Source organism: Salminus brasiliensis, chromosome 13 (genome assembly GCF_030463535.1).
Source record: "Salminus brasiliensis chromosome 13, fSalBra1.hap2, whole genome shotgun sequence".
In the NCBI taxonomy this organism is placed as follows: Eukaryota; Metazoa; Chordata; class Actinopteri; order Characiformes; family Bryconidae; genus Salminus; species Salminus brasiliensis.
Window position 1 is genome coordinate 23,814,708 of NC_132890.1, and position 25,488 is coordinate 23,840,195.

The window sequence follows — 25,488 nt, forward strand, 5'->3', positions numbered from 1 at the left end:
AAGCAACTAAATGACTTTAAATTTGGTCAATTTGACAAAACACTCAGGGTCTTCTTTGAAGGTGAATGATTTTGTTTAGTAGAAATTTGATAAATACTCTGGCCCTCCGGTGGAGCTTGGCGGCAGACACTGTGGACTACCATACATGTTCATGTTACATGCACGCATGTGGGAAGACAGCTACACAAATCAAGTATAAACAAAAGCATACATCAGCCTTGAAACCTGCCTGGTTTCACCAGTAGCTATGAAAGAACACTGGGCGATGGCACATAGATCCTTTCCATATTCTGTTTTAAATTTAGTTTGTTGCAGCAACCTTGCAAAAGCAACAAATTCACAAGACCAGCTTCATTTTGAGAATCAGAAGCATCAAAAACAATGTTAAGAACAACTGCCACATTCACATTATGTCAAAACCTGAACCACGCACAGAAAGATTGGAGATTTTGCAGTAAAGATTGATTTTTGCATAGTTAGTACACCAGGACAGCTGCTAGACCATGTTCCTGGCAGGAGCGGTTTCGATGGATATTGGGTTTTTTTGGTTTTCTTTTCCTTTTTTGTTTTAGTGCAACCACAACAAATTAATTAAGCTTCTAAACCATTTATACCACTCCATCAAGCACTTTCACCCTCATCCATCCTCACTTGCTCGCTCACTGGAGAGCACAGAGTCTGTGTTTTTACAGATGAAACAGCTGCACTGTGCGAACTTCATCTGAAGCAGTCAGAAAAACCTTTAAGGTTTTAAGATGGATATGTGGGCACTGGGACTATCAAAAATGTAGGCAAAGATTTTGATAAAAAATGATAAAAAAAATATATATATATAATAAAAATTGGGTGTATACAGTGTGTACCCTTCTGAATTGTATCTGAAGTATTAATTCATTCATTAATTCATTAATTATGCTATTTTTGAGCCTCATTTGTAGCTGGTATTATGCATATTTTCCCTGTTTCATACTGTGGATCTACTGTAGTCTTGAGGTCTGACAGCTGTGCAGTACTGGTCAGCTGGTCAGCACCCACCCACATTAACTACATCTTGCAAACAAACAAACAAACAAAAACAAAACCCTCAACCCTTTCTAACACTTACTAAAGAACATGCCTTTACTGGCTTTAATATAAACTCAATCAATAATTCAGACTGGTTCGGGACATCCTTATCGCTCACCTGGAGACTCTCGCTGCGGTCAGCAGTGTTTCTCAGGTGTGCCCTTCTGCTTGGTTTCCTTTGGCTGTGTTCTCCGGCCTTACAGTCTCTACGTTCACTATTCGGAGCTCTAGAACTTCCAGGTAGAGGGGGTTTGGCCCTCCTTCTTCGGCCCGGCTGAGGTGCCTCCTTCCTGGGTTTTTCGGAGTCCTCCCGTGCCTCAGCCTGAGCCTCAGGCGCCTCCAGCGCTCTGGGTCTTTTGAACAGGCTGTGGATGGACAGCAGTACGAGCGTGCATAGTACGTACATGGTCCCACCGGCTAGAACAAGGACTTTTATTTTTTATTTTTTTGGTTCATCCACGACTCCACAGGGAGAGCTCACTGTAGGACATACCGGCTGCAGGATAAGAACGTCGTCCTCTGGAGATGGGTACGGTCATCCGTGATATAAGCAGGGATCCTTTACTGAAACACAAACCTTCTGAAATCCAAAACACCTAGATGTCCCACAGAGATCGCTGTCTAACGAAGCTCTTAAATGACCATTGCATAAGAGATTCGTTCATTAGATTTAGTGTTTGTCTGAGATCTGCTCTGATGGAGGGTGACGTTTTAGAGTAGAAACTGTTCAATCTATACTTTTAGATGTTCAGACAGAAGATTTTAAAAGTTATTCTAAAATAAAACAAACGCAAATAAATATAATGAGGTTTTCACTAAATTTAAGTTCTTAAAAGATGCTTAAACATTACAACCTATACTGTAAAGCAGAAAACCATCAATGAGAATAAGGAGTTAAATAGGAAATGTTCACCAATAGAAGCAAAAACAAGCCAAGTCTTCCTCTCTTTTTGGAGATGCTCTTAGATGTTCCTCAAAAAGCAGTAAGTGTCCACTATTAGAAGGGTGTGTCAGAAAGTTGAAGGTGCTCAGTCAGTCCTAAAAAAGTCCTTTAGGTACAGTTCATGTTGAAGCCTTCAGAGAATCACTGAAACCACTGCACCCCAGGCATCACAGATCCCCTCGCTGCTGCTGACTGCAAGAGCTTTTCAGATGGACGAGGAGATCGGAGCAGGTCCTAATGCTCATTTAGACATTCGATAATCCACTGGTGCTTTGATAAGCAAATGGGCCAGCTGCCCTTGCTTGTCGCTCCCGATTGGAGAACGTGTGGGTCAGAGAGGAAAGTACACACCTTCAGCTTTTTATAGCTCAGAGTTACCTTTCACTCACCTGGACACGCTCAGGCACACCCCTGATAGGGCAAATTGTCAGTTCTCAGAGGGAAGTCCAGCATTCTTCTTTGCGTCCACTCCCATTCGCAGCGTCACAGGGTGTTACGTGACCCGGCAGATAGAATATATAATCCCTTGTCTGTATTGCAGAAATCAGGACAGGAATCAAAGCCCTGCATGAAGATCCGTCAGACCAAAACAAACAGGTCGTTCCCGTCCACGGTAAAGCCGGGACGTCCTGAAGGACAGCGACCAAAATCCTGTCGCAGTTTGCCTGACAGTTCATGAGCTGTGGGTGAAGTCCTATGCTTCCCCACTGGGAGGGGGAAAAAAAAAAGTGAGAGAAAAAAAGTCTTGCCCCTTCCACTCACCCATTTCCCCACCCTCCCTTGTTCTGTTCTGTTCTGTCCATCTGTCACAGTGATGTAGAGGACAAGCACAACATGACCATATTTAAATATCTAGATTTCGAACATTACAGCTAAAACCACTCAAAGGTCACGATTAAGGTTTTAGGTATACTATGGTGTAAAGAAAAGCCACGGTTACTATACTGTGTACTTCTGCGCAATACTAGCATTCAATTAATAATCGCAAAATACAGTGATACTGTAAAACAACAATATTTTATTATCATCATTAAAATCTCATATTGTTGCAACTAGTCACAAGGGAATATGAACTGTGGCTTTTAACAGCACACAATTATGCATATTTAAGAATATGCATAACTAATATCAACAAATATCAAAATGATCCACGTCTAACTGGCTTAATAACAGGACCTGCTGAAAATGTAATTAACAAAGAAAGTCACAGAACAGCATAACTGCTTTATTAATTAACTGATGTGCTATTTTACAGATAGTGTTTTATCTGCAGAAACCTCAGCAACTTGGTTTGCAAAGCATTTTCTAGATTTAAAGAGCATAATCGCCTCTTAAACAAAGAATAGTAATGAATACTGCGTTCCTCTAAACCGCCACAACCGACCATACTAAATATCCATATCTTTAACATTACAGACAAGAATGCTCATAAGATGTGGATTTATATTTATATTAGGACTGTACGATATTGGGAAAACAAATCTGACATTGCAATATTTTGTTGCTCTGTGATATACTTTGCAATATTAAACACACAAAATATTAAAAGGAACATGGTTTCATAACTTACATAATGGAAAAGACAAAGAATACTAAAGGAGTACCTCTACACTTGAATCAATTTAATTTAATTCAATCTTTCTCCAACTATCTAACATCATAGGAATATTGATAAGCAACTAATAGTGCATATATTATATACACTGTGTTTTTTGCAGCACAAAATGATGCATTTTTTATATGGAAGCAAAAAAATAATCATTGTGCCTTAATATATATATATATCTTAATTTTCTTACAAAGCATGATGAACTTGTTTTACTGTAGAAACCACACCAATGTGTGGGGTGTTAAAACATAACCAGTATTAAATATTGCCTCGGTAACATTGCCTTGTTACCAGAGCAACATGCTCTGGTACACATACGAAATGGAAAGAATGAAGTGTCCTCAAAACATCTGTCCTGTCAAATCCTCACGTCAGTCACGTGCGCCCCTGAATGACCGTTGGTTTAGTGAGACGACTTTGTTACAGTGTGGCCCGTCACTCTGCAGCTATGTGAGGGGGGAAATGCAGAAGCAGACATTGTAACCAGCACCCTGATGGGAACTGACAGCGTCAATCAGCAGAAAAGCAGGAGAAGCATGTCGGCTGAGCACTGCAGTGGCCTTGTGAAGACGTAGAGCGCCGCTCAAAAGGAGTCCAATTATAAACAACACTGTACCATTTTTCCCCACAGCATGAAGCCACAAAAAAAAAAAAACTCCCTTCCACCTCATTAACCTTTTTAGGGGGCCCTCTCTCTTTCTCTCCGACACGTCCATATTGAGGCAGACTGCTAAACAAGAACAGCAGAGACAACAACAGGTCAACAAGAATGATCCCATTCATTTCAGGAGAAGCATTCCTTCACTCAAACCATTTGGAAGTTTGACAGCAGCTTAACCTGACACCAATGGCCCTTACATACACACAAACCTCAAAATCTTAAGACCTCCAATGGAGGGAGAGAAACTACAAACATATTAATCATCAAAGCTTTCCTGTATCCGTACACTTTTCTACCACTGCTGCAACTATGAATTCTGAAAGTCTCCTGCTCAGGCGCTGAAGCGCAGTTGGGTAATGCAACAGGACAATAGCCACGTTTACATGCAGCCTGATAATCCGTTCATAATTCGACGACTAGCTAGATCAGAATAGAATATGTCCACATATACACTTTAATCAGACTAGACTAGCCTGACTGAGGCCATTCCAAATACAATTCCTGTTTGGTTGAACGAGGTGGGTAACCCTTTAAATCATCCATTAAATAAAAGAATAACAGCCATGTAACCTCCGGTTTTCAAAACTTTCCGATTGGGAATGTAATAAGTAAATTCCCGGCATGTGCAGAGCAACAGCAGCACATATTTCTGAAAGAGGGGCTCTTTCAGTATGTTTTGCTGTGGCAAGAAAAATAATCACATTAAATAATGAATGCCTGCCGCATCATACAGAAATGTCCTTAAACTTCCTCTTAAAGTCTGTGAATTCCTTTTGGGCCATCAGTGATTGGGCTGGCACTCAATGCACTCAAATGCACTCAAAAAGCAGCTTCCAGCTTTGTGCTTGAACAGCTTTGCACTTCAGCACTATCCCAGTTCTGGGGTCACGGTACACCTTGTATGCATCATTAGGTGCTGGGTTTGAGGAATTGAGACAGGGGGTCAAACACTTTTACTAATCAACTTGCATCCCTTTTCATGTGCAAGTCAGCACAGCTTCCCTAAACACAGAGAGAGAGAGACACACGAAGACTAAACCGACTAAGACCACCTAGGTTAAGCAGCTTAGAGCATAAACACACCCAACCCTGCGTTTCAGAGCACGTCCACTGTCTGTGTCTTTCATAGAGAGAGCGAGGCCAGGTAGACAGACACTGTAGATAAAACAAAAGAGAACGAGTACGAGATATAGACAGACAGACAGACAGACAGACAGACAGAGGGTGTTCTGTAACGTCCTGTGTGTGTCTGTGTTATTTCGGGAGCAAATTACAGTGCAATACAAAAGGGTGGGAAGCCCATAAATTACAGGGTAGATTTAATTCAAGCATGTTGCGATACCACAGAGTTCCTACCAGCAGAAATTACAGAGTTATATCAGTGTGTGTCTGTGTGTTTAAAATCAACTCCCTAGATAAAGGGCAATGTAGGATAAGAGGGGGAGGAGGGGAGTTCCATTCATTTTCTTTACCCTAAATTCAACCAATCAGGAGTAAATCTCTGGTTTCAGTGGTGAACCCTGAGCTCTTCTGTGGAGAATCAGACTCACTTCTATTACGGTACTTGATTTCCATTATTGTGTACCCATTAGTTACTCATCATTGCATGCTTTTGGTCCATTTCTTGCACTGCCTAGTGTGGACTAGTGAGGAGGATGGGCTCCCCTTTTAAGGTCTTGGTTCCTCTCAAGGGTCCTTCTTCTTGCTCTGAGGGAGTTTTTGCCCTTGCCACGGTTTCCATTCGCTTGGACCTGGACCTCTGTAAAGCAGGTTTGTGACCTAAGCTGTTAAAAGCTAAATCATCACACACTCTCCTCAAACCGACTTGATTAGTGCGGTTTCTAGCATTGTAGGACACGCTGGCATGTGACTGAATTTGATCTTTACTCCCTCATTAGCGTTGCGCTATATAGGGAGGAACTGATTAAGGCGCATTTATACTCCCTTTACATACGAGAACCAACATGGCAGCTCCAAATGTCGTAACCGCCACTGCCCACAAACCTCCATGCACCCTTCCATACATCAACTAGAGGGCAGATCAGCATCAAAAGCTTCGGACAACAAGAAGCACGGTGCCGGCTTGGTGCGTAACGCATTTGCTACAACAACAAAAAAAAAGACGAAAGAGGCAGCAGTTTAAAGGCGCATGAGAAGTTTCGTCTCCGTCGTGTCCACATGGCAGTGGTCGCACTTCACTTGCACTGGTCGCTACACTGCTCATTTTATTCCACTGTCCACTGCTGCTTAGTAACAAGAGACTGGCAATGCATTCCAGTCCAGCTCATGTAGTGACCCACACTGTTCACTAGAAACCTAGGGCCCTCAAAATCACACTCGAACTCCACTTTATGATTCAGGCACTCGTAGAAAAGTGGTCGACATGCTCCTACAACTGCTGCTGTTTATTTATTTATTTATTTATTTATTTTTAAAAGCTATGCTGATGTAGGTTAATCCATGTTTCTAGAGAACAGTGAGTCACACAGTGTCAGAGACCACTGAACACCTCCATGTGATTTGAGGAGAGTGTTTGATGCTTTAATCTGGTGGGGTATTAGCGGCCATTATTACTTTGCTACATTAGGCTCACAACTTCTATGCAAGCGACGCTCCAGAAAAATAAAGGGGCCGCGAATGGTTCTTTGAGTGATGCCATAAAGAACCATGTTTGTAGAGGAGATGTGAGCGTGCTGAACCATTCAATTGGTGAAGAGCCTTTACATCAAGTGAAGACTGTTCTTAAAGCTACAAACGGTTCTTTTTGGAACTAAAAGTGCTTGTGCATTTGAAGCACCTTTATTTTTAAAAGTTTAGAGTAAAGACATCAATACAGGGGTCTTGGATGATCAGCTACATCTGGGCTTTCTGGGTGAAATAGATTTTAATGGTTGCACTGCTACTTTAATTCCACCACGCCAAGTTTAAAAACGTTCAGCTTTACTGACACCGAACACAGTGACCTTAGCAGTGACTCACAGTCTCCACAGAGACAGACAGAAACAACCATGCGGGGAGAGAGACGGTTATGTTGTGGCTGCTCAACATCTGGTTTACACATGTGCTTTCTAAAAACATCAGGGAAACGCTCAATCCTTCTTTAGCTTACTGAGCTACTGCCTCCAGAGAGGAACCTCGCAATGAAAAGGATGAGAGGAACCAAATGCTGTGCTTAGGATCAGGTCTTGTCGTTCATCTCAGTCACACAGTTAAGGGACACAAAACCTTGTATCTAGCAACTGTACAGGAGAAACGAAACGGATGGTTAAGAAATGGAGGAGAGCATTTCTATTGGCCCATTTATCATGGCAGTTTAATATCTGCCAGATTCACATTGTGTCAAAAGGTGAATGACAAAAACAGAGATACGAGGTAAACAAGAAGATACACAACTACCTTCTTGCAGACTTCGGATGCATCCCTAATCCACCTCATTTTGGCCTTCAGAAGGTCTTTACTGGCTGAATGGGGCGTGTTAGATTTGAGTTGAAGCTGAAACCTGCAGGAAAGTACAGGTTTCCAAGAAGATGCCTCGTAATCACAGGTCTAGATCTTCATATTAGAGACTTACATCAGGAAGAGCTGGGCAATAGGAGAAAATAAATGTCTAGTGATATTATTGATCACAATCAGACTTGCGTACATTACTGTAATATTAGAGGATTTATTAAGTGTGGTATAGTGTACGAGATTCTGACTACAAATAACTTGCATGCAAATTGTGACTGCATTTTTTAATTAACCACCACCGTTTGGGTCGTCCATTCCAACTTGTGAGAAGTAAAACATTGGGGATCTTCTTTATACCAGAATTTTAATAATAATAATAATAATAATAATAATAAAAACATTTCTGATAAAAAAAGCACTATTGGTATTTTGGTACATTATAGTACAAGTAAAAGGATTATTTGAACTTTGCTAATGCGGACCATGTCCTGAGATGGAACAGGAGGGCTAAAAGGAGGAGTATGGGCCATGGTCCTTCCCCCAAAATTCAGTTAGTTATAACTCCACTTAATGTCTTGGTTTAAACATATTTAATGGGGGTGCTACTAACCTAAAAAAAATAATAAGCTAACGCTGGGGTTGTGCGTTTTTTTTAAATAATGGTGCTTCAACTGCTACTTCTGAACCACGTTCGTATTAGGTGTGTTTGAGAATTAGAATGATCTTTAAACTGGTAAAGAAACCCCAAACACACATCTCTATTAGATGAACTGTTCCTTACAGAACCAAACAACATCTATAGTGTCGTTCAAAGAAACTTTATTTAACTTTATTGTGTGTTGAATGATAGTGTAGGCATTTAGAAACTCTGAATGGTTTTAAAACGGCATGTTGGCTGAACTGGAATGTACACACAATAAAAATGGAAGTCAGGGAAAGGGTGAAAAGGAAGAGGAAGAGCACCATCTGCTGGATCCACTTAGAAGTTCTTATGTCCTTCTGTTATCTGGCCCCAATCAGGACAAAATTACAATTACATAACTTCTGGAAACGGTCCTTTGCAGTAAGCAGTTTGCTCAGAACAGCTGCCAGGGAAGTCTGTGTCTATGGAGTCCAATATAAACAACTCCAGTTTTATCAACACAGAGAAAGATATAAAGACCCCTAGAGGGATCTAATACACTGAGAATCATAAAACCCAGTTATGTCAACTAAAAAGAAAGAAAGCAAAACACTGAAACCGGACGACTTAACCTCACTACTTTTCTGCAGTTTAGGAAGCTCTGAATGAATGTCGTCACTTTGCAGTGCAGGATTTTCCACTGGTATGCTCTTCCCAGGGCTGTATATCTGACTCACAGCAGTCCCGAAACTAGTTCGTGCCATTTCACGCGAGAAGACAAGAAGAGCAGGACGAACCGCTGGCTAAGCTGCCCCTCCAACACCGAACACCCTGTTTATTTCACGCAGCAGCTGCAGACATTTTCTACCCCACCCTGTTAACCTCTCCAACATCTGACTTCACGCTCTGAGAAGATTACAGACATGACGTTAGGCTTCTGTGGTATAGTTACACCTTCTAACACCGGGGCCTCAAACTAGCTGATCTAGGAGCCACCTTACCAGGTGGTCTTCTCCAAGGGGAGATGGTTATTTTCAATGCAAAGTTTAAGAACACACAATATGTAAAGTTGTATGAGCAAGTTTTGCATCAATGATCAACTATGCTTGAGTCACAGCCACACATTTAGTGAGAATTTACCAAATCAGAAATGACTCAAACGCAAGCAGTGTGTTTGAGGAGGAGCATTGTAGGCCCTGAGGCTACGTTCACACAGCAGGTATAGTGGTCCAAATCCAATGTTTTTAGGCTGATCTTTTTAAATGTGATCTATATACACAGCACTGGTCAGAACAGTTCACGCTCCTAAACTGCTCCACATGCACAAAAGAGCATCAGAGGAGCTATCAACAGTTCCAGCTGCTGACAGCTGGGCTTAAACAGAAAATGCACTAGAGCTTGCTGTGAATCCAGCAATGGCTACTACTTAAGTTTGAGTTCTTGGTTCCTTTAAACTTAGTTTAGAAGCTTTTTAATTTTCTTTTGACTCCACAGCTGCGCCCCCTATGGCTGTGTTCCGATATTTCTTTAGATATTTCTTCAAACAAGGAGTGGTTGTTGCAATACATGTCCCCTAATTGTGTTTAAACAGAGACATCACCACAAATATTCAGCACTTGTAGTTACCTTGCTATGCTGCCACTGAAAACCACCCTCACTGCTGTCGTCCATGTTTCCTTCTCACTGGATTGGCCTAAAAGATGCATGGATTCCGATCTGGCTGTTCAGATTGAGTCACATTGCTGTGTACTGGATATGTATTGGATTTCAGTGCCACATATGAAAGTGGCCCAAATCGGAACTGAAAAAGTCAGACTCACATCTGTGTCGCACATGACAAAAAAAAAAATAAATAAATAAAAAGGTCGGATTTTGGCCACTTATCTACTGAATGAAGGTATTTCCAGGCAACTATTAAGCAACATTTATAACGGAGTCAAATTTCAGGGTAAATAATAGTATTAAAACCCCCTAGAAGGCTTGGAAAAGCCAACAACAACATCAACACTAGTGCCAGCAACAATGTCAACGGCATCACTAACAGCAACGCAAACACCACCAAAAACACCATAGCTGCAAATAACAACGCTGCCGCCACTAATAACAATGGCAACAACGTCCGCATCACCAACAACATTGCAAACAATGCAAACAACGCCACAAATGGGGTCTACTTTTATTGTACTTTTCATTCAGGTACCAGCTCAAAAGTACCTTACAAACAAAAGTAATCAGTAACAGCAAAAGAAACGTTTAATTAAACATTAGTACTTAATATTCAAAACTACATTTTCTATATTAAGAATTAACAGTATTTCATAGACCATAATGAAACCAGAAAAAGCTCAGTTAAAGAGGCCTGCCTATTAATGCTGATCTAGAGTGTGTTCAGAGTTTAACTTTCTAATAAATACTGGAGCTGAGGAGTCCTGACGCATGCAGAACGCACACAGGACACTGCCTTTGAGACACTGGCATTTAAGGCATGTCCATGTGTGTTTTCACGAGGAGGAAGCGCAGGCCAGAAGCAGGCCAAGATGAGGCCTCAAACATGTAATTTTTTTTTTGCATTTAGTGGCTCACTCTCACTCTCACTCTCACTCTCACTCTCACTCTCACAACGAAACATCTTCACTGGCAGTGTCAATTTTCTACATCACATGGACAAAAGTTTGTCAACTAAACCTGATAGCACTGTAAATTGGTTCTCTCTTGGCAAAGAGACTTGCCAAATAAGTTGGTCACAATTTCTCAGATAAATGTGTTTTCTGTCCCCATCCAGAGCAGTGTTTCCCCAATCCTGCCCCTGGTGTTTCTATGTAACGCTTTCCAGCAGGAAAAAACCTCAAGGCTTCAATATTAGAGCGGAGCTGCATCAAGACATTTTGAATATTTCACCTTATTTGTTTAAATGAGTCAAAAATAAACAACATTAAACCCAATAATTAAATAATAAATAAATAAATCATAGGTTAATTAAGCCATAAAAGGGTGGACAGGTTGCCATCCTGCTTAACTGTTATATCTCCTTTTTTCTCACAGGTTTCACTTTTTGGCATAAGGTAATCTTTTCTTTATACTGTGTCAATTTGTATTGACGACATGACCAATAGGAATGCTCTGAAATGACTTAAAGTAAATATAAAGGAATAAAGTATGTTTACACTGACGTCCATTGAACGTTAAGAAGGTTTTTTCTGCCTCCTGTAAAGTTTGCACTTAAGGCTATGTCCCAGCTAAAACAATGGAGGTAAAACCACATGTTCACCACAAACATGACAACTTAGTTCAAGACCAGACTTAATCAATGGCCAGGAAAACAGCCCTTGCTGGTCAGAAAGATCATTGCCATACTCTATTTGCCATCTGTATCAAAACGAACATTGAGGTAATGTGACAACCCTTGACTAGTGTGTTTTCCATGTCTGCACATTTCAGCTTTTTCTTTAAACCCACTTATTAAAAAGCCCTATACGAGGTTAACCTGGGTGTGCTGAAGCAGCAGGAAAGCCCTAGAATGCGAAGTGCACAGGGCTGGGAAACACTGTAGCCTCCTACTGCGAACTATTCAAGGCTTTATTTACTCAAGTCCATTTTAAGGCCACTCAAAGCACCACGCTAAAAGCCGGACTTTACTGCTGATGGAAAAGCCTGTACTGTTCTAAAGCCACTGCGCTGACTCTGGCTGGGTATTTATAGTTCCAGTCATCTACCAAACATCTAAGTCTTCTTTTCTTTTTTTTGTTTGGGTGGCACCCACTCTCAGCATGGAGGAGTTTTAAACCTGAACTCACCCTGTAAAGCCCTGTCCCTGCGCTCGGCACAGATAAAGCTGTGGAGTCGAGTAGCTGCGTTTATTTCCCCAGAGCACTCACTTTTGTTCGGATTTCAGGATCAGGACCTTAGAAAAAGACGAAACAGATGATTTACTTAAACGTGATGTGATGAGAGGTCAGAAGCTGAAAGCAGGCAATTCTACATTGAATGACAAAAGAACTGCAGAAGAAACACTGATGTGGCATCATGCAAAAATAGCACTGTTCAATCAGCCTGAGGCATCCGAAAAAATGCCATCTACAGCTCCATCCGGACCGAAAGCATCTTACTGGTTAAAATTATATATATATATATTATATATATATATATATATATATATATATAAAAACTGACTAAATGTACATAAATAATACAAACAATACACTGATTTGATAGGACTGAGTTATGTGAACAATTTACAGAGCTCTCCTGAAGTAAAACCAGTATTACCAGTTCCCATACAAAACCCAGTTTATCTAATCAGTGCTTAACTTAAAGTAAATCAGATAAGCTACTGGTGGAACTGATAACGGGGATATTACAGCGTTATTTTCTTCGATAAGATAAAGGGGCGCTCTTTAGGTTTTGTTGCTACAGTCAGTCAATAATATGACCATCAATTTATATTCATGATGATTCATCATATTCCTTATCTGCAAAACAACAAGCCACATCAACTGAGCGTGCAAACTTCTATGAAAATTTTGTTTTCTCCATAAGGTCTTTTTTTTAAATATAAACACTGCTATATGTTGTAATCTGCAGAATACTGGACTAATCCACTGATTGAGGTAGGATTTAAGGGTTCATTCAAGGGTTTTGTCTGCTCTTACACACCAGACTCCCTCATCATCTCATTACCAAACACTTCAGGAGGGTTCTAGGAGCAGAAAAACTCGCAATGCACCTAAAGAGAGCCTCCAAACTGAGCCCAGTGAGCTTTTAGGCCTCAGTGACTGCATTCAACCACAAAACCACTGCCACTGTAACTCATCTTAAAAAAAAAGTTATTGGATGGAGCTCAATCACCCTCTAGAATGCAGTTCTACAGCTCCACAGCGCAACACCGAGAGTCCCCAGGTCACAAGGTAGTTTCGTTGATATACAGTTACGGCAACAGCATGCCCAGCGAGCCTCCGATCCACCATGTAGTGTCGCGCCATCAGCTGGGCCAGTGACTGCCTTCTGTATGAAGTATGAAGCTCCATTGCTTCAGAGAACTCCGTTCCAACGCTCCACAGCCCAACACAGAGCTTCCAGACCACTGGCTGGACCAGTAAGCTTCCAAGTCACTATGCTGAATCGCTATTGCCCTTAAATCCTAATATCTGCTATCCAACAACATTCAGCTGGGAAATATCTGAGCCATGGTGCAGGGAAGGTCACCAACAGTACAAAAAAGACTAAGAGCAACTGAACCCACAGTGATTGCAAGCACATGATGTCAATAAGAGAATGACAATCTAATAACCTTCCAATGTTTAGACAGTTATGAGGCCATTACTGCAGCAAAGAAGGGGCAAACTCCCCACCAATACCCTTGACTCCAGACTCCAGTGCAGGTAGATTTATCTGAAGAACACAGAACCAGCAGTTCAGGGACATTCAGCGATCATTGATATTAGCACCACCTGATCATCTACAGTATCTTCTGGAATCAAGGTTATTAATAAGGAGTTTGCCCCTCCTTCACTGCAGTAACAGCCTCTGGTGTGTTCGTCTTTTGGGAAAGCAGTACAATAAAAGTTGGAAGGATTGCATTCAACCACAAAACTGCCACTTTAACTCGTCCCAAAGATACTGTATGGAGCCTCATCCATTCATTTACTCCCCTCTAGCTGATCCCTGGCATTGGGGAGAGAGACCTGAGGCTCATCTGCGGCGTTCCAGAGCGTCCTTCTTTAGTGCCAATGTTTTTAATGTAGATTATACAAGCCATGTGTGCACAACTGAGTGCCTGTGTTAGCAGAGAACTTTCAGGAGCTGAATTCACTAATTAGAAGGGGGGCCTGGATGCTTACAGGACCATTTGGACCATTCAGCTTCATTGGAAACTCATGCTACATGGTTATACCCTGGTCTCTCGCTCTGGAGGTTTATCAATTTATTCGCGTCTAAAAGAAGACCGTGTTCTGCAGGTGTGTTTTGGACCTGATAAAGGTAAAGGTGCACGTATTTGTCACTGTACACTGTACAGCGAAATGCGTCCTTCGCATTTAACCCATCTGTGGTAGTGAACACACACACACACACACACACTAGTGAACTAGGGGCAGTGAGTGCACACACACACCCAGAGCGGTGGGCAGCCAACTCCAGCGCCTGGGGAGCACAGAGGGTAAAGGGCCTTGCTCAAGGGCCCAACAGTGGCAGCTTGCCGAGTCCGGGAATCGAACCCACAACCCTGTCATCAATAGCCCAGCACTCTTACCACTGAGACACCACTGCCCCTTACTCGAGCTGGATTTGAAGGTGGTTTGAAGCGAAAGCGTCTGACAACACAACACATTTGGGCCTTTTTCCCAGGCCAAGATGAAGGTTAGACTTTTACATGGTGAAACTGGATGAATTGGATTGGACACCCATGTTAACACCTACATCCGTCCTTGCTACCCAAAATAACAGCGATTGAATGGTTTAAAGCTACTCTGACCACTTCTGATGGGTCATCCAGTCATTTTCTGCATCAGCTTCACCTTCATGACCTCTGTTTTGCTGCTGCTGTAGGAAAGCCAACCTGTTGTGTCTCACAAAAGCCCTTTTTTCCCCTAACTAACTATAGAAGAACTTTAAAATCTTTAAAGGTCATTTATAACACTGTATCACACCGTCCCAGACCCAGTCTAAGGCTAACCCCAGTCTAAACAGCTCTGGTACTGCAGTTTAGACTGGGCTTAACCCGTCCAGGAAACCAGCCCTTAAAAATGATCGCTATGTCCTCGCTTTCAGGCTCATCATCTCAGCTCTTCCTGCCTGCAGGAGCTTATAATTAGGAGCTCTAGCCACCCTCTCAACCGTTCAACAGCAACTTCAGTGGAGGCAGACTGACAAAACAGACAAACCCCACTTTCTACCACACGCTAATTAATTAACACCACCTTAAATCGCATGAAGTCGTTGGTTGTGGTGCTTACAGACACTTGGCGTTTCCTAGCCAAGTGAGTCGGTCAGTTAGCATAAGTGAGGAATGCGCTTACGTTTCTTCAGACAGCACACCAAACTTCTCCTCCTCCGGCCAGCTCTCCTCGAGGTTTGGTGAAGCTCACGGCGATTCTCTAGCTAGCTACTTCTCCTGTGAACTGTAGCAGCTAAACACTCTTTACCAAAAGAAATAAATAATAAGAAGAAGCTCCGTTTGGTTTAGACCTGATTTCGAAGTGACAGAGTTCAACGATACAGGCGAGCTGAGGGGACGCAGCCCCAGTATGGAAAAAAGCCTCATTTCTTTTCCCGCCCGTTTTCCGAAAAGCCACTCCTTCCACACTGGGAATGACTAAAATTACATATAAAATTACAAAACGCGACGAATATCGAAAACATGAGGTAAAATAGCTAGGATATAAATATTAAAAATGTAGTGAGAAAAAAAAAAAAAGAAAAGAAACAAGAAAGACGTATGCGGTTGCTATGGCGACGTACGTGCACTAAACAGACTGCTTGTATATGTAGCGCAGAAGCCGATGCGTGTTTTGAATAATACCGTGTGAAAAAAATACACTTAAACATTATTATAAAATATTTAAAAAAAAAATTAACGTGAAAAAATCGTTATTAAAAAAAATCGATTCCACTACATGCGGAATTTTTACGGTTGCTAATGACGCAACAGCTTCTCTGCTGTCTGATTCGACAGGCTGCTTGTGAGTGTGAACTAATGGCCAATCAAAGCACACGAGGGCGGGCTTTAGCCAGAATACGGGTGGAGAACAAATGACGCACAGCTGACTGCACTTACACGCATTTCCAGCAGTTTCAGCCTTCATCGATCGCAGCTCTGCTTTTATCAGGATCGCTCGTATCGTTGTTGCCTTTTTCCTTAAAGCACGCCAGACACACTCGATTCAAGCTGTTTTATTTTAATTGCAAGTGATTATTGATTACAGATGTTTTTTTCATAAATAATTACAGTTATTACAAAAGCTTGATCAACAAAGTAAGCAAGGTAGAGCCATTTTTAAAATCATGTGTCATTTTTAATACATTAAAACATAATTTCTCTGCCTTATGGGGTTATATACATTTATACAGAAAAAGAAAACACAAAATGTAAAAAGCTGGAAGCAATTTTCTGCCTTGAGTCATTCCTGAAAATACACCCATATAATTATGCAACACATAAAACTAGTGGAGTCACTCTCTGGCCAACCTGACCCTACTTTTACTTATGAAAATGTCCCTAACATGCTTTCTCTAATGTCCGTCACGAGCCACATGCTACAGTATGTATCTAGAACAAACACTGGGTACATGTAGGCCTACTGGGCCCAGCTGCTAGGGTCAAAGGTCTAACTCTAATACCTCTAATGCTGAATCACTATGTTTTAGCCTAGAGCAGTGGTTCCCGACCCTGGTCCTGGGTCAATTCTCTGTCCGTGTTCTCGTCTGTACTTGTGTTCCTGTGGACTTGTGAAATGTCATCAGTTGCAGCCCAAGTACTGCTCCATTCAGAAGCTCACACCTAGCCAAGTACAGTCTGAATGCCCAGATGTGTCCTTGTTCCGCATGTGTTATCAAGGATGGATCAGGACGTTTTGTGGTAATGAAAAAATCCCAAAATGCATTACGCACCACGCTGCTGTTTGTACTCCAGTCCGAACTTGGCACACTTTGTATCGAGAATCCCCCTGAAGGGGATCAAGAATCCCCCTGCCCTGCACATTTTAGTGTTGGCTCTGTTCCAGACACACCTGATCCAGCTAATCAGCTAATTATCGAGCCCTTCCTGAGTTGCAGGCGCTGTGTTCGAGCAGGAAACCCCTAAAATCTACAGGACAAGGAGTTCTCCAGGACCAGAGTTGGGAACCAGGGGCTTAGAAAATTGTAGATTCCACTTGCATGAATAATATTTTACAAAGTATACTTACCTTACACAAATACACACACACACAAAAGAAGTGGATGATGATCTTAATAATATTAATAATATTCTTAATAAAAATGACATTCCTTGTTTACTCACAGTAGCTATGTCTACACCAGTATCTGCAGTAAACTGGTGTATCGAAGTATCATGGGTGCACAATTCCCTAAGCGGCCAAATAAGACATTAGGAACAGGCCCCAGTGCACTGACCCCACCTGCTCCACCAGTAGCTACACCACTGTTTCTGCCGTACAGCAGAACATTCCTTAAAGTAAGCCTCTATTAGAGAGTTTCCTCTCGACTGGACTAACGACAGTGGGCTTGACTGCTCTGTATTGTCTCCCAGATTGCCGCCATTTCTCACATCCGGTTTCTGGTCAGCTGGAGGGTGAGAGACACAATGAAAAAAAGATCCTTACACTTCCTGTCCTTTTCCTCTGTGTGTGTGTGTGTGTGTGTGTGTATGTATGTGGGTGTGTGTGTCAGTCCAACAGGAGGATTTCCACTTTGGCCTATATTCGTTCTCTCTCTCTCTCTCTCTCTCTCTCTCTCTCTGTACACACACCAAATATCTCCTTTATTAAATTAACACCTACTGTATTGTGTTAAAGTGGAAGTTTTCAAAATGTCAATGTAATTCAGTCAACATAATTCCACGATGTAAACAAAGTCAGTCGGAGTTACTTTGGTGTGAAATGCTTCATTCTGGAGAAACTTACTCAGTAAGACTTGTTAACAGTGGCAGTGAATGGAACCAGACGTAAAAAAAAAAAATGTAATACCACTAAAAAGCTTCCTCACAGAAAAATATTACACCAACAGGGTATGAATACATTGAGAAACTCCCTTGGAAAAATGTATAAGCTATGATATTTTACTATTATTAACTGATACAATTCTCAGCATATGTATGAAGCCAGGCATAATGTGTTTAAGCCCAGATTTGATTGTATCCAACAGAAATTTAGGATCGGTCTGAAATTTAGTTTGGTTGGCTCGCGTTTGATGCAGTGGAGGGAGGGGATGATCAACTTTTGGTCGCTTGTCTCATAGTTTGAGCAGCCAAGTTGTAGCCCCCTATTTTTTGTGGAAGTTCAGCACACAGCATTGCTCTAGTTAGCAAAGCTGAAATCTCATATTTTTTTATACACAGGGGACCATATTCTGCTGACTTGACCACTTGTACGTTGGCAGAACTCTGCCTAGCGGCTGTGTTTGACATGCAGTGTGAGCAGGCAGGATGTTAGTCGGACCGACTACTTTTGTAGAGCGTGAGAATACAAATCTCTGGCTTTGAGATATGTGCAGTGTGTGATACTGCCAAACAACGGGGTTTCTGAAATTGCACCATGTAGGCCTGGCTTAAAACTGTGGAGGTTCACTGGTGGGTTTGGATAGCTATTACAAATGGCTACATTTGAGCCTTAGTCAACATGGCGACGTTCATCTCTACACATTCAACCTTAGTGAGATTTGACTATCTTATCACTTTTTATCACCCGAACTCCAGCAACTCTCCTGGAGAGAGAGAGAGAGAGAGAGAGAGAGAGAGTGAGAGAGAAAGGCCGCTGCCTGTCCATCAGTGTATCTCTGTGGAGCACTTTAGCAGCAGGGGGCCAGAACACGCTGACCTGAAAACAGCGGAAAGTCGTTTCCAATGATCTGTATGTGGTAGTGTGTGTGTGTGTGTGTGTGTGTGTGAGGGGGAACATGAGGACAGGCCATAGACTGATCAATACACTGAGCTGTGGGGCTACAAAGACAGATTACATAAATAAACTAGCCGTATACGTCCAAAACACAGCCGGAACGTTCCCACATTGGGAATGCGGTGTTCCTGGAACTCCAACGCTTCTCACAAATAGAAAATAAATAAAAATTGAAATACATTTATGTGTCTCCTAGAATTATACATTATTCTGCACACATCATTTTTTACAAATCTCTGAGAATCAAACAAAGAGCATTTATGCATGTACTGAAGGACAACAGGGTAGAAATAGGACTTTTCAGTACATTAGAACTCCAATCTACTCCAGAATAGAAACTAGCACTCCTATACAGCCATGGGAAAATGTTAGGGCACCCATGAAAACCTTTGTCTTTAACATATTTAAACATCTTGACATGTGTACGATGTTGAGAGATGGAGGTCAGATAACTAAACACATAAAACTGAAGAAACGTCTTTTAAAATCATGTCAAATGAGATTCATAGAAATGCAAATTTCCTAAAAATGACTACTTAAAAATCTTGTGTGGTCTCTTTCTGATGGTAGACGCTGTACTCTGACATCAACTGTGGCACTGGAGTTACCTGTTGGTCCTAAAATTACATTTTAGGCAGTGGGGCAGCGGGGCAGTGAACACACATACACCCAAAGCGGTGGGCAGCCAACTCTACAGCAGAGAGGGTGAAGGGCCTTGCTCAAAGGTCCAACAGCAGCAGCTTGCCGAGCCCGGCTATGCTGAGAACGCCAGCCCAAACCCGCCCAATTTTTTTGGCATATCTAGATTGGGTCCAGATTGATTGTTGACAGTCTGAACAACCTAAAACAGATGTGGTTTGAAATGGGATTACAATCGGATTTGTCCAGATGCGTCTTTAGTCTGGACAACCTGAAAGCACCAATGCCATTACCTCAGCAACGCATGCAGATAGGTTTGCGATATCAGGACACGCAAATAACAGTGCGGACAGTGATCTCACCAGATCTGATTTGAGCCGATCCCATTTGCCTGCAGTCTGAACACATAAGACTTAAGGCTCCTACAGAATCCTTTCTAACCATGTTCTAATCATCTGCAGCTGATGTTCTGCACCTGCATTTGTATTCATTAATTTGACTAATTATATTTAACAGACATTTCTTCAGCTGTATGAGTTTAGCAGTTGTTTTACATCCATCTCCAATACTGTTCAAATGTCCATATGTTTAAATCTGTTTAAGCCATAGGGTTTCAAGGGGTGTCCTAATTTTTACAGATGACTGCACGCACATATGTATGTGTGAGAGTTCTGCTAAGGCCATAATGGGAGGGAAAGTGGCAGTTTAATAGCAGACAAAGCAGCAAACCTGACATTAGAGCAGCGCATGCTGTGGAATCCACTTTCAGCCGAGAGTAGATTTCAGAACACTTTGGCTCCTGGTTTCTGTAGCGTTTCTCTACTTTTACTCACCTGTCTGAAGCCAGCTCTGGCTTTTACAGGGAAAAAATGTCACTAAGGGTAGTATCTACAAGGGTCAGTTACTTGATAATAGCATATTATGCACCACGGGCCAAACACCCCATCAACTGAATTAGGATAACTATACAGTATACAGTATGTGTGTGACTTTAGTGTGCAGGGCTTTTACCCACCAAAGGCCCTCAAACAACTGAGGCTCTCAGCCTCGTTCATGTCCATTAGCCACTGAGGTGAACAGCACAAGCTTCCATTAAAACACACTGTTAAAAATAAAGCTTCCTAAATGGGTTTTGAGGGAGACATACAGTTGTGCTTGGTATAGAACTTATTGTGAGGTTCCTTAAACGTTTAAACAAAAAGTTTTTTCACATTTTTAAAACCGCAAAAAATGGGTTCTTTAATGAACAATCTATTGAAATGTTCTTAAAGGGACCAAACATGTTCTTTACAGAATAGAAGTATTTGAAGGAACCAAAAATGATGAATTTAACAACCCTGTATTGACATGTTCTTTAAATGCAGGGTTCTTCTTCTTTAAAGAAGCACCCACTAAAAGGTCTCAAGCAATCCAATCCAATCCAATCCAATCAATACTGTTATTCAAAGAACCATGAACTAAAAGGTTCTTTTAGGAAGTCCAAATGAGTCTTTAAAGAACCACCAATCAAAAAGTTAGGTAAGGTACCATCTAAATATAAAACTTCATCAAGGAACCATCCACTGAAAAGTTCTTTAAGGAACCATTAACTGAAAGGTTCTTAAAAACTTTTGTTTTGAAAGGTTCTTTAGATCCCCAAACTGGGTTCTTCCATGTCACTGCTCCAAAGAACCCCTCTAGGTACCTTTATTTTTAAGAGTGTAGCCTGTGTCACTGTGTCAAGACTCAAACTGCCCATTCATTGGCTGGTTAAGGTTTACGTTCAGTCTGCTCCTCATCCTTCTTCTCTCGCGCTGCTTCTCCTCTTGGGTCTTGTCTCTGTCCATCCAGTCCTGACCAGCACACTACTAGTCCCCGGGGCCCATTTCCACAGACAAGATTTCTTCTCCGTGCTGCCGCGGGGTCATTCGGATGATCACAGTGCTGTCCGTGGTTTCTGCCACTGCGTCGTCAGTGTCGTCCTGCGGGGCCAGCCGCGGCAAAGGGGAGCGGCGGTGTATGGGGGAGGGAGGGGGAATGGGACTGGTAGAGGGCTGAGAGAGAAGACAGTCAGAGATAGAGACTAAGCTCATGAAGAACAGCTCACAAAACCAAAGCATCACGGTAGATATCAGCTTCTGAGCTAGAGGCAAGTATTGGAGCTGTGTCTCATTAGATCCCTAACATCTCATAGGACAGTGTGACAGTCACAGTGGGCACTTGTGAAACCACAGCTGCAATGTTTGGTTAGAAATTACTGGTTATTTTTGGCCTGGTCCAGTTCTGATCCTCTGTTTTCATTAATATGTTCCTGTGGCGTCCTCTAGGCGCCATTAACGGACATTATAGCAGTAGCAATGAGAAGAGTTCTCAGAAGGTAACAGAACAGTTTCGAGTTTTACAGTGAAACATGAGAACTTATGTAATGTCTGTGGTTCTGGTGCTTTAACTGTGTTTGAGCTGCTGTTACTCCAGATGTTTGTCTATTTTCAGCTGTCTGTTTTTGCCCATGCCGATGGAGAAATACACTCCCACCCCAAGTCTTTACTCTTAAATTACAGCTGGTTAGGAACAAAACTATAGTGTAAATGCTCAGTTTGGCCAGCAGGAGAATGTAGACAAACAAGAGTGTTTACCCCTCTGCATACATATACACACACATATGGAACAGGGAGCTGAATGATGAGGGAGGTGAGCCAGACTGGATTATATGATATTAAACACACTATAAAACTACTTTATTTACTACCTAAATAAATCAGTCCAGAACAATGACCATAGAAACGCTGTGGACGCCGTGGTTCCACCCCCGTTTTATAGAAATGAAGCCAAACTTGTCCGCCATATTGTCAAATTTGCAACCAGAGTCTGTACAGTAGAGACCAGAGGCAGAGTCAGACTTGCCTACTCATTTGGTAGTCCCGCCCCCCTCTCCCAGACCAATCGTGTCTCAGAATGCCTTTATTCAGCTTACAGTCAGCCTACAGGACCGGAAGCAAAGAGTATTTTCCCACTGGATACCCAGTTTGTCCTGAAAGTGTAATGGTCAAGTTACATTTCCATCAGATTAGAGATTCAGAGCTCAGCTCTGTTTGCCACCGAGACGAACTGGAACTACAGCGGCCCAGTTTAACCCCTAAGCTGCTTCTGTGGGAGAGTCAGCATGCACTGGCGATGGTTAAAAGAAGAAAAGAATAATGTTTTAACCGTTATTTGGACTCCTGACCAGAAAATAAACTTGCCCAGCATGTCTAACAACACTAACCTTTAGCTGACTAGGTAATAACTAATTTGGTTACATTGCCCATTTTATTCTAACATCAGACATACCAGAAAAACTGCAGAGAACTTTCTACAGAGTGTCTGTTAATGTAACCAACAGCGCAACACTACATGATAAATAACAGCATCATTACTGGCTAGTTGCCTGACAGCTCAAATAGACCTCAGGTCCTGCAGATGCTCTGTTCCAGCAAAGGATGTCCATCACTTTGTTTTGTAGTGTAACCCTGCCTTCTTACAATATAGCAGAATGAGGTTTTAAGAACTTCTGAGGGATTTCTGGGGGAAAATATGAGCCAATATGGGAAAAAATATGGAAAAATACGGGGGTGGAAAGAATTTGGGGAAAGTGTGGAAATAATATGGGTCAATATTAGCACAGGGTAAACTAACAGTTAATTGGAAATAGACACTGGAGATGGACAGACAGAGATGGAGATGAGCTGTTTTGTCACTGAAACACATGGGAATGGGCCGAGCTACACGTCATACTGCAACCAGCCAGACCTGCGGTGGCTTCACTTTTGAGAGACGCTGTGCTGTCCATGCTTTTCTACAGTCATTGGTCCAGAATGTCAGAATTATACAAGCTGTTACTAAAAACAAAGTGGTCACACTCCAGTATTAATTAGCAGCACATCTTACCTTAACTGTGTGGCTGTTTTATCTATAGAAACACAAAGATCAGATTGGGTGAGATCGGTATTGGCCGATACTCAGCATTAATGCACCCTGGGTACCCTAGCAGTGCATGTACCTCCTGTGTGGCTCCGGTACTTTTGTAGGTTTCCTTCAGCTTGGCGAACGTTTCTCCTTTGCCCATCTCCAGGGCGGCTTTGAAGAGTTTGGGCGTTTCTGGCCGTTCCGGAATGACCTCACCGGCATCTTTACCCTCGTCCTTCTCATCTGCAGGCTTCTTATCCTTCGTCAACATCTTCCTGAGAAACACAAACAAGCTCACCCGTGCTCATAATTAACCAAATGAGTGACCGACATCATGCCATATATTAAATCAACTGATTCACTTCTGAGTCACTACTGAGTTAAATGAGGTAAGTAAGAGCTTTAAAGCAAAGTGATTCCAACTATAATCAAGGAATAGCTGTGAAGTGAAATCTAAGATCTAAGAATCTAAGAGTTAAGGTAATTACACACACTCCTAGACAGACAGACACACACACTCACAAACACAGTCATGCTCATTGGCACTGATGAACTGGATCCATGGGTGAGCAGACAACATGAGTCATGAGACTCACGTCTGACTGGGCTTGTCTTTTCAGGACAGGAATTAGTGCTATGGTAATGCTTACACAATCACACGCTAACAGAATATTTTGACTGGGAGGAGTTGGTAAGTCCTTGGCCTAGTACCCTCCTTCGAATCACTCCCAGCTGGTCAAGAACATTGATAGATGTGAGCTGGTGACCATAATTAAATGTCAGGGCAACGTCTAATGTAGACGTCATGTTGACACAGATTAGTGACAACAGCTTCAAGGTTCCTTGAAGGTTCCTTGAAGGTTCCTCTAAGCACCTTAAGAGGTTCCTCCACAGTTTCAAGATGTTGGATTTTGGTGACTTAATTTCACATCTTTAACCCAATAAAATATCAACGTTAGCTGTCCTCAATATTCCATGCCAGCATTAGACATTGTCCTGCCATTCAATTATGGTCTATCAATGTTCTTGACCAGCTGGGAGTGACTAGAAGCAGTGTACTAGGCCAAGGACTAGAAATGTTTGTAGTTTATGCCAAAATTGTGTTAGCGTGTGACATTTGCAGAATTTTGTACTTATAGTAGTTTATGATGACCAAATCTGAACGTCTGCCAAACTTTATAACGTTGACGTCCACACAACGTGATGTTCTAACATGGTTTTGATGGGAACATGACTAAAATTCCAACATCTTTCAGACGTCTAATTGACATCTGGTACCTGCTGGGCAACTATAAGAGGGATAGTATAAAAAATTGAATATACTGTAATATATTTACAGTTCATTACATTTTTGAGGTGCTTTGTAGAGTCAGACTATTCCTAACAGACATATCTTTGCCTATGTGTGTGTGTGTGTGTGTGTAACAGCTGCTGCAGCTTGATTAAGACTCTTGATTAGGACTCTTGTCTGAGCCCCTCCCTCACTTGGCCTTCTTCCGCAGTATCTTCTGCGACTCAGGGTAGTGCACCAGGATATCCGCCAGGTCCTTCTTATCCAGGATGAAAAGGTTAGCGAAGCCGTGAGCCCTGACATTGGCTGTGCGCCTGTTACCGCCACTGCCTGCCAGCAAGCTGGAAAAAAAAAACACAAAGCAGGAAGAAGGTTTCCAGGGAGGCTATTAGGACTCACTCAGCACTTAAAATAGAAAATACTATTAAAGGAATAATTCACCCAAATATTTACATTGTTTTCCAATACTTGTGTTGCCTGGTTGGACACTGACAAGACACATTTCCAGACAAATTTCAGGGAGGTAGCACCACCACCCCCAGCCCATGCAAACCACCCACCCCTCTCTCATATATTTCTTACTGCTCATTAAGCTTCTGGTTGAGTTGGCTAATTTAGTGTGGTTCCTAAAAGAAATAACTATTGTGGACATTGTGGGTATTTCTACTTATGCAATG

At 42.0% G+C, this 25,488-nt stretch overlaps 2 protein-coding genes across 5 annotated transcripts in view; both read right to left on the reverse strand.

Moving 5' to 3' along the window:
- kifc3 (kinesin family member C3) overlaps positions 1-15,575 on the reverse strand; it is a 57,887-nt gene extending 42,312 nt beyond the window's left edge. For 2 of the 4 annotated variants that reach the window (XM_072694516.1, XM_072694515.1), the window contains exon 1: positions 1,184-1,862. In XM_072694516.1, the coding sequence (XP_072550617.1) occupies positions 1,184-1,471 (288 nt within the window). In that variant the 5' untranslated portion in view covers positions 1,472-1,862. Of the gene's footprint in view, positions 1-1,183; positions 1,863-12,144; positions 12,252-15,363 lie in introns of those variants that run through there. The other 2 variants (XM_072694519.1, XM_072694521.1) reach the window with 2 other exon arrangements.
- Positions 15,576-21,443: 5,868 nt separating this feature from the next.
- The window catches only part of cngb1a (cyclic nucleotide gated channel subunit beta 1a), a 48,067-nt gene continuing 44,022 nt past the window's right edge, over positions 21,444-25,488 (reverse strand). The window contains 3 exon segments of the mRNA XM_072695413.1: positions 21,444-21,629; positions 23,615-23,795; positions 25,006-25,152. Coding sequence (XP_072551514.1) covers positions 21,444-21,629; positions 23,615-23,795; positions 25,006-25,152 — 514 coding nt within the window.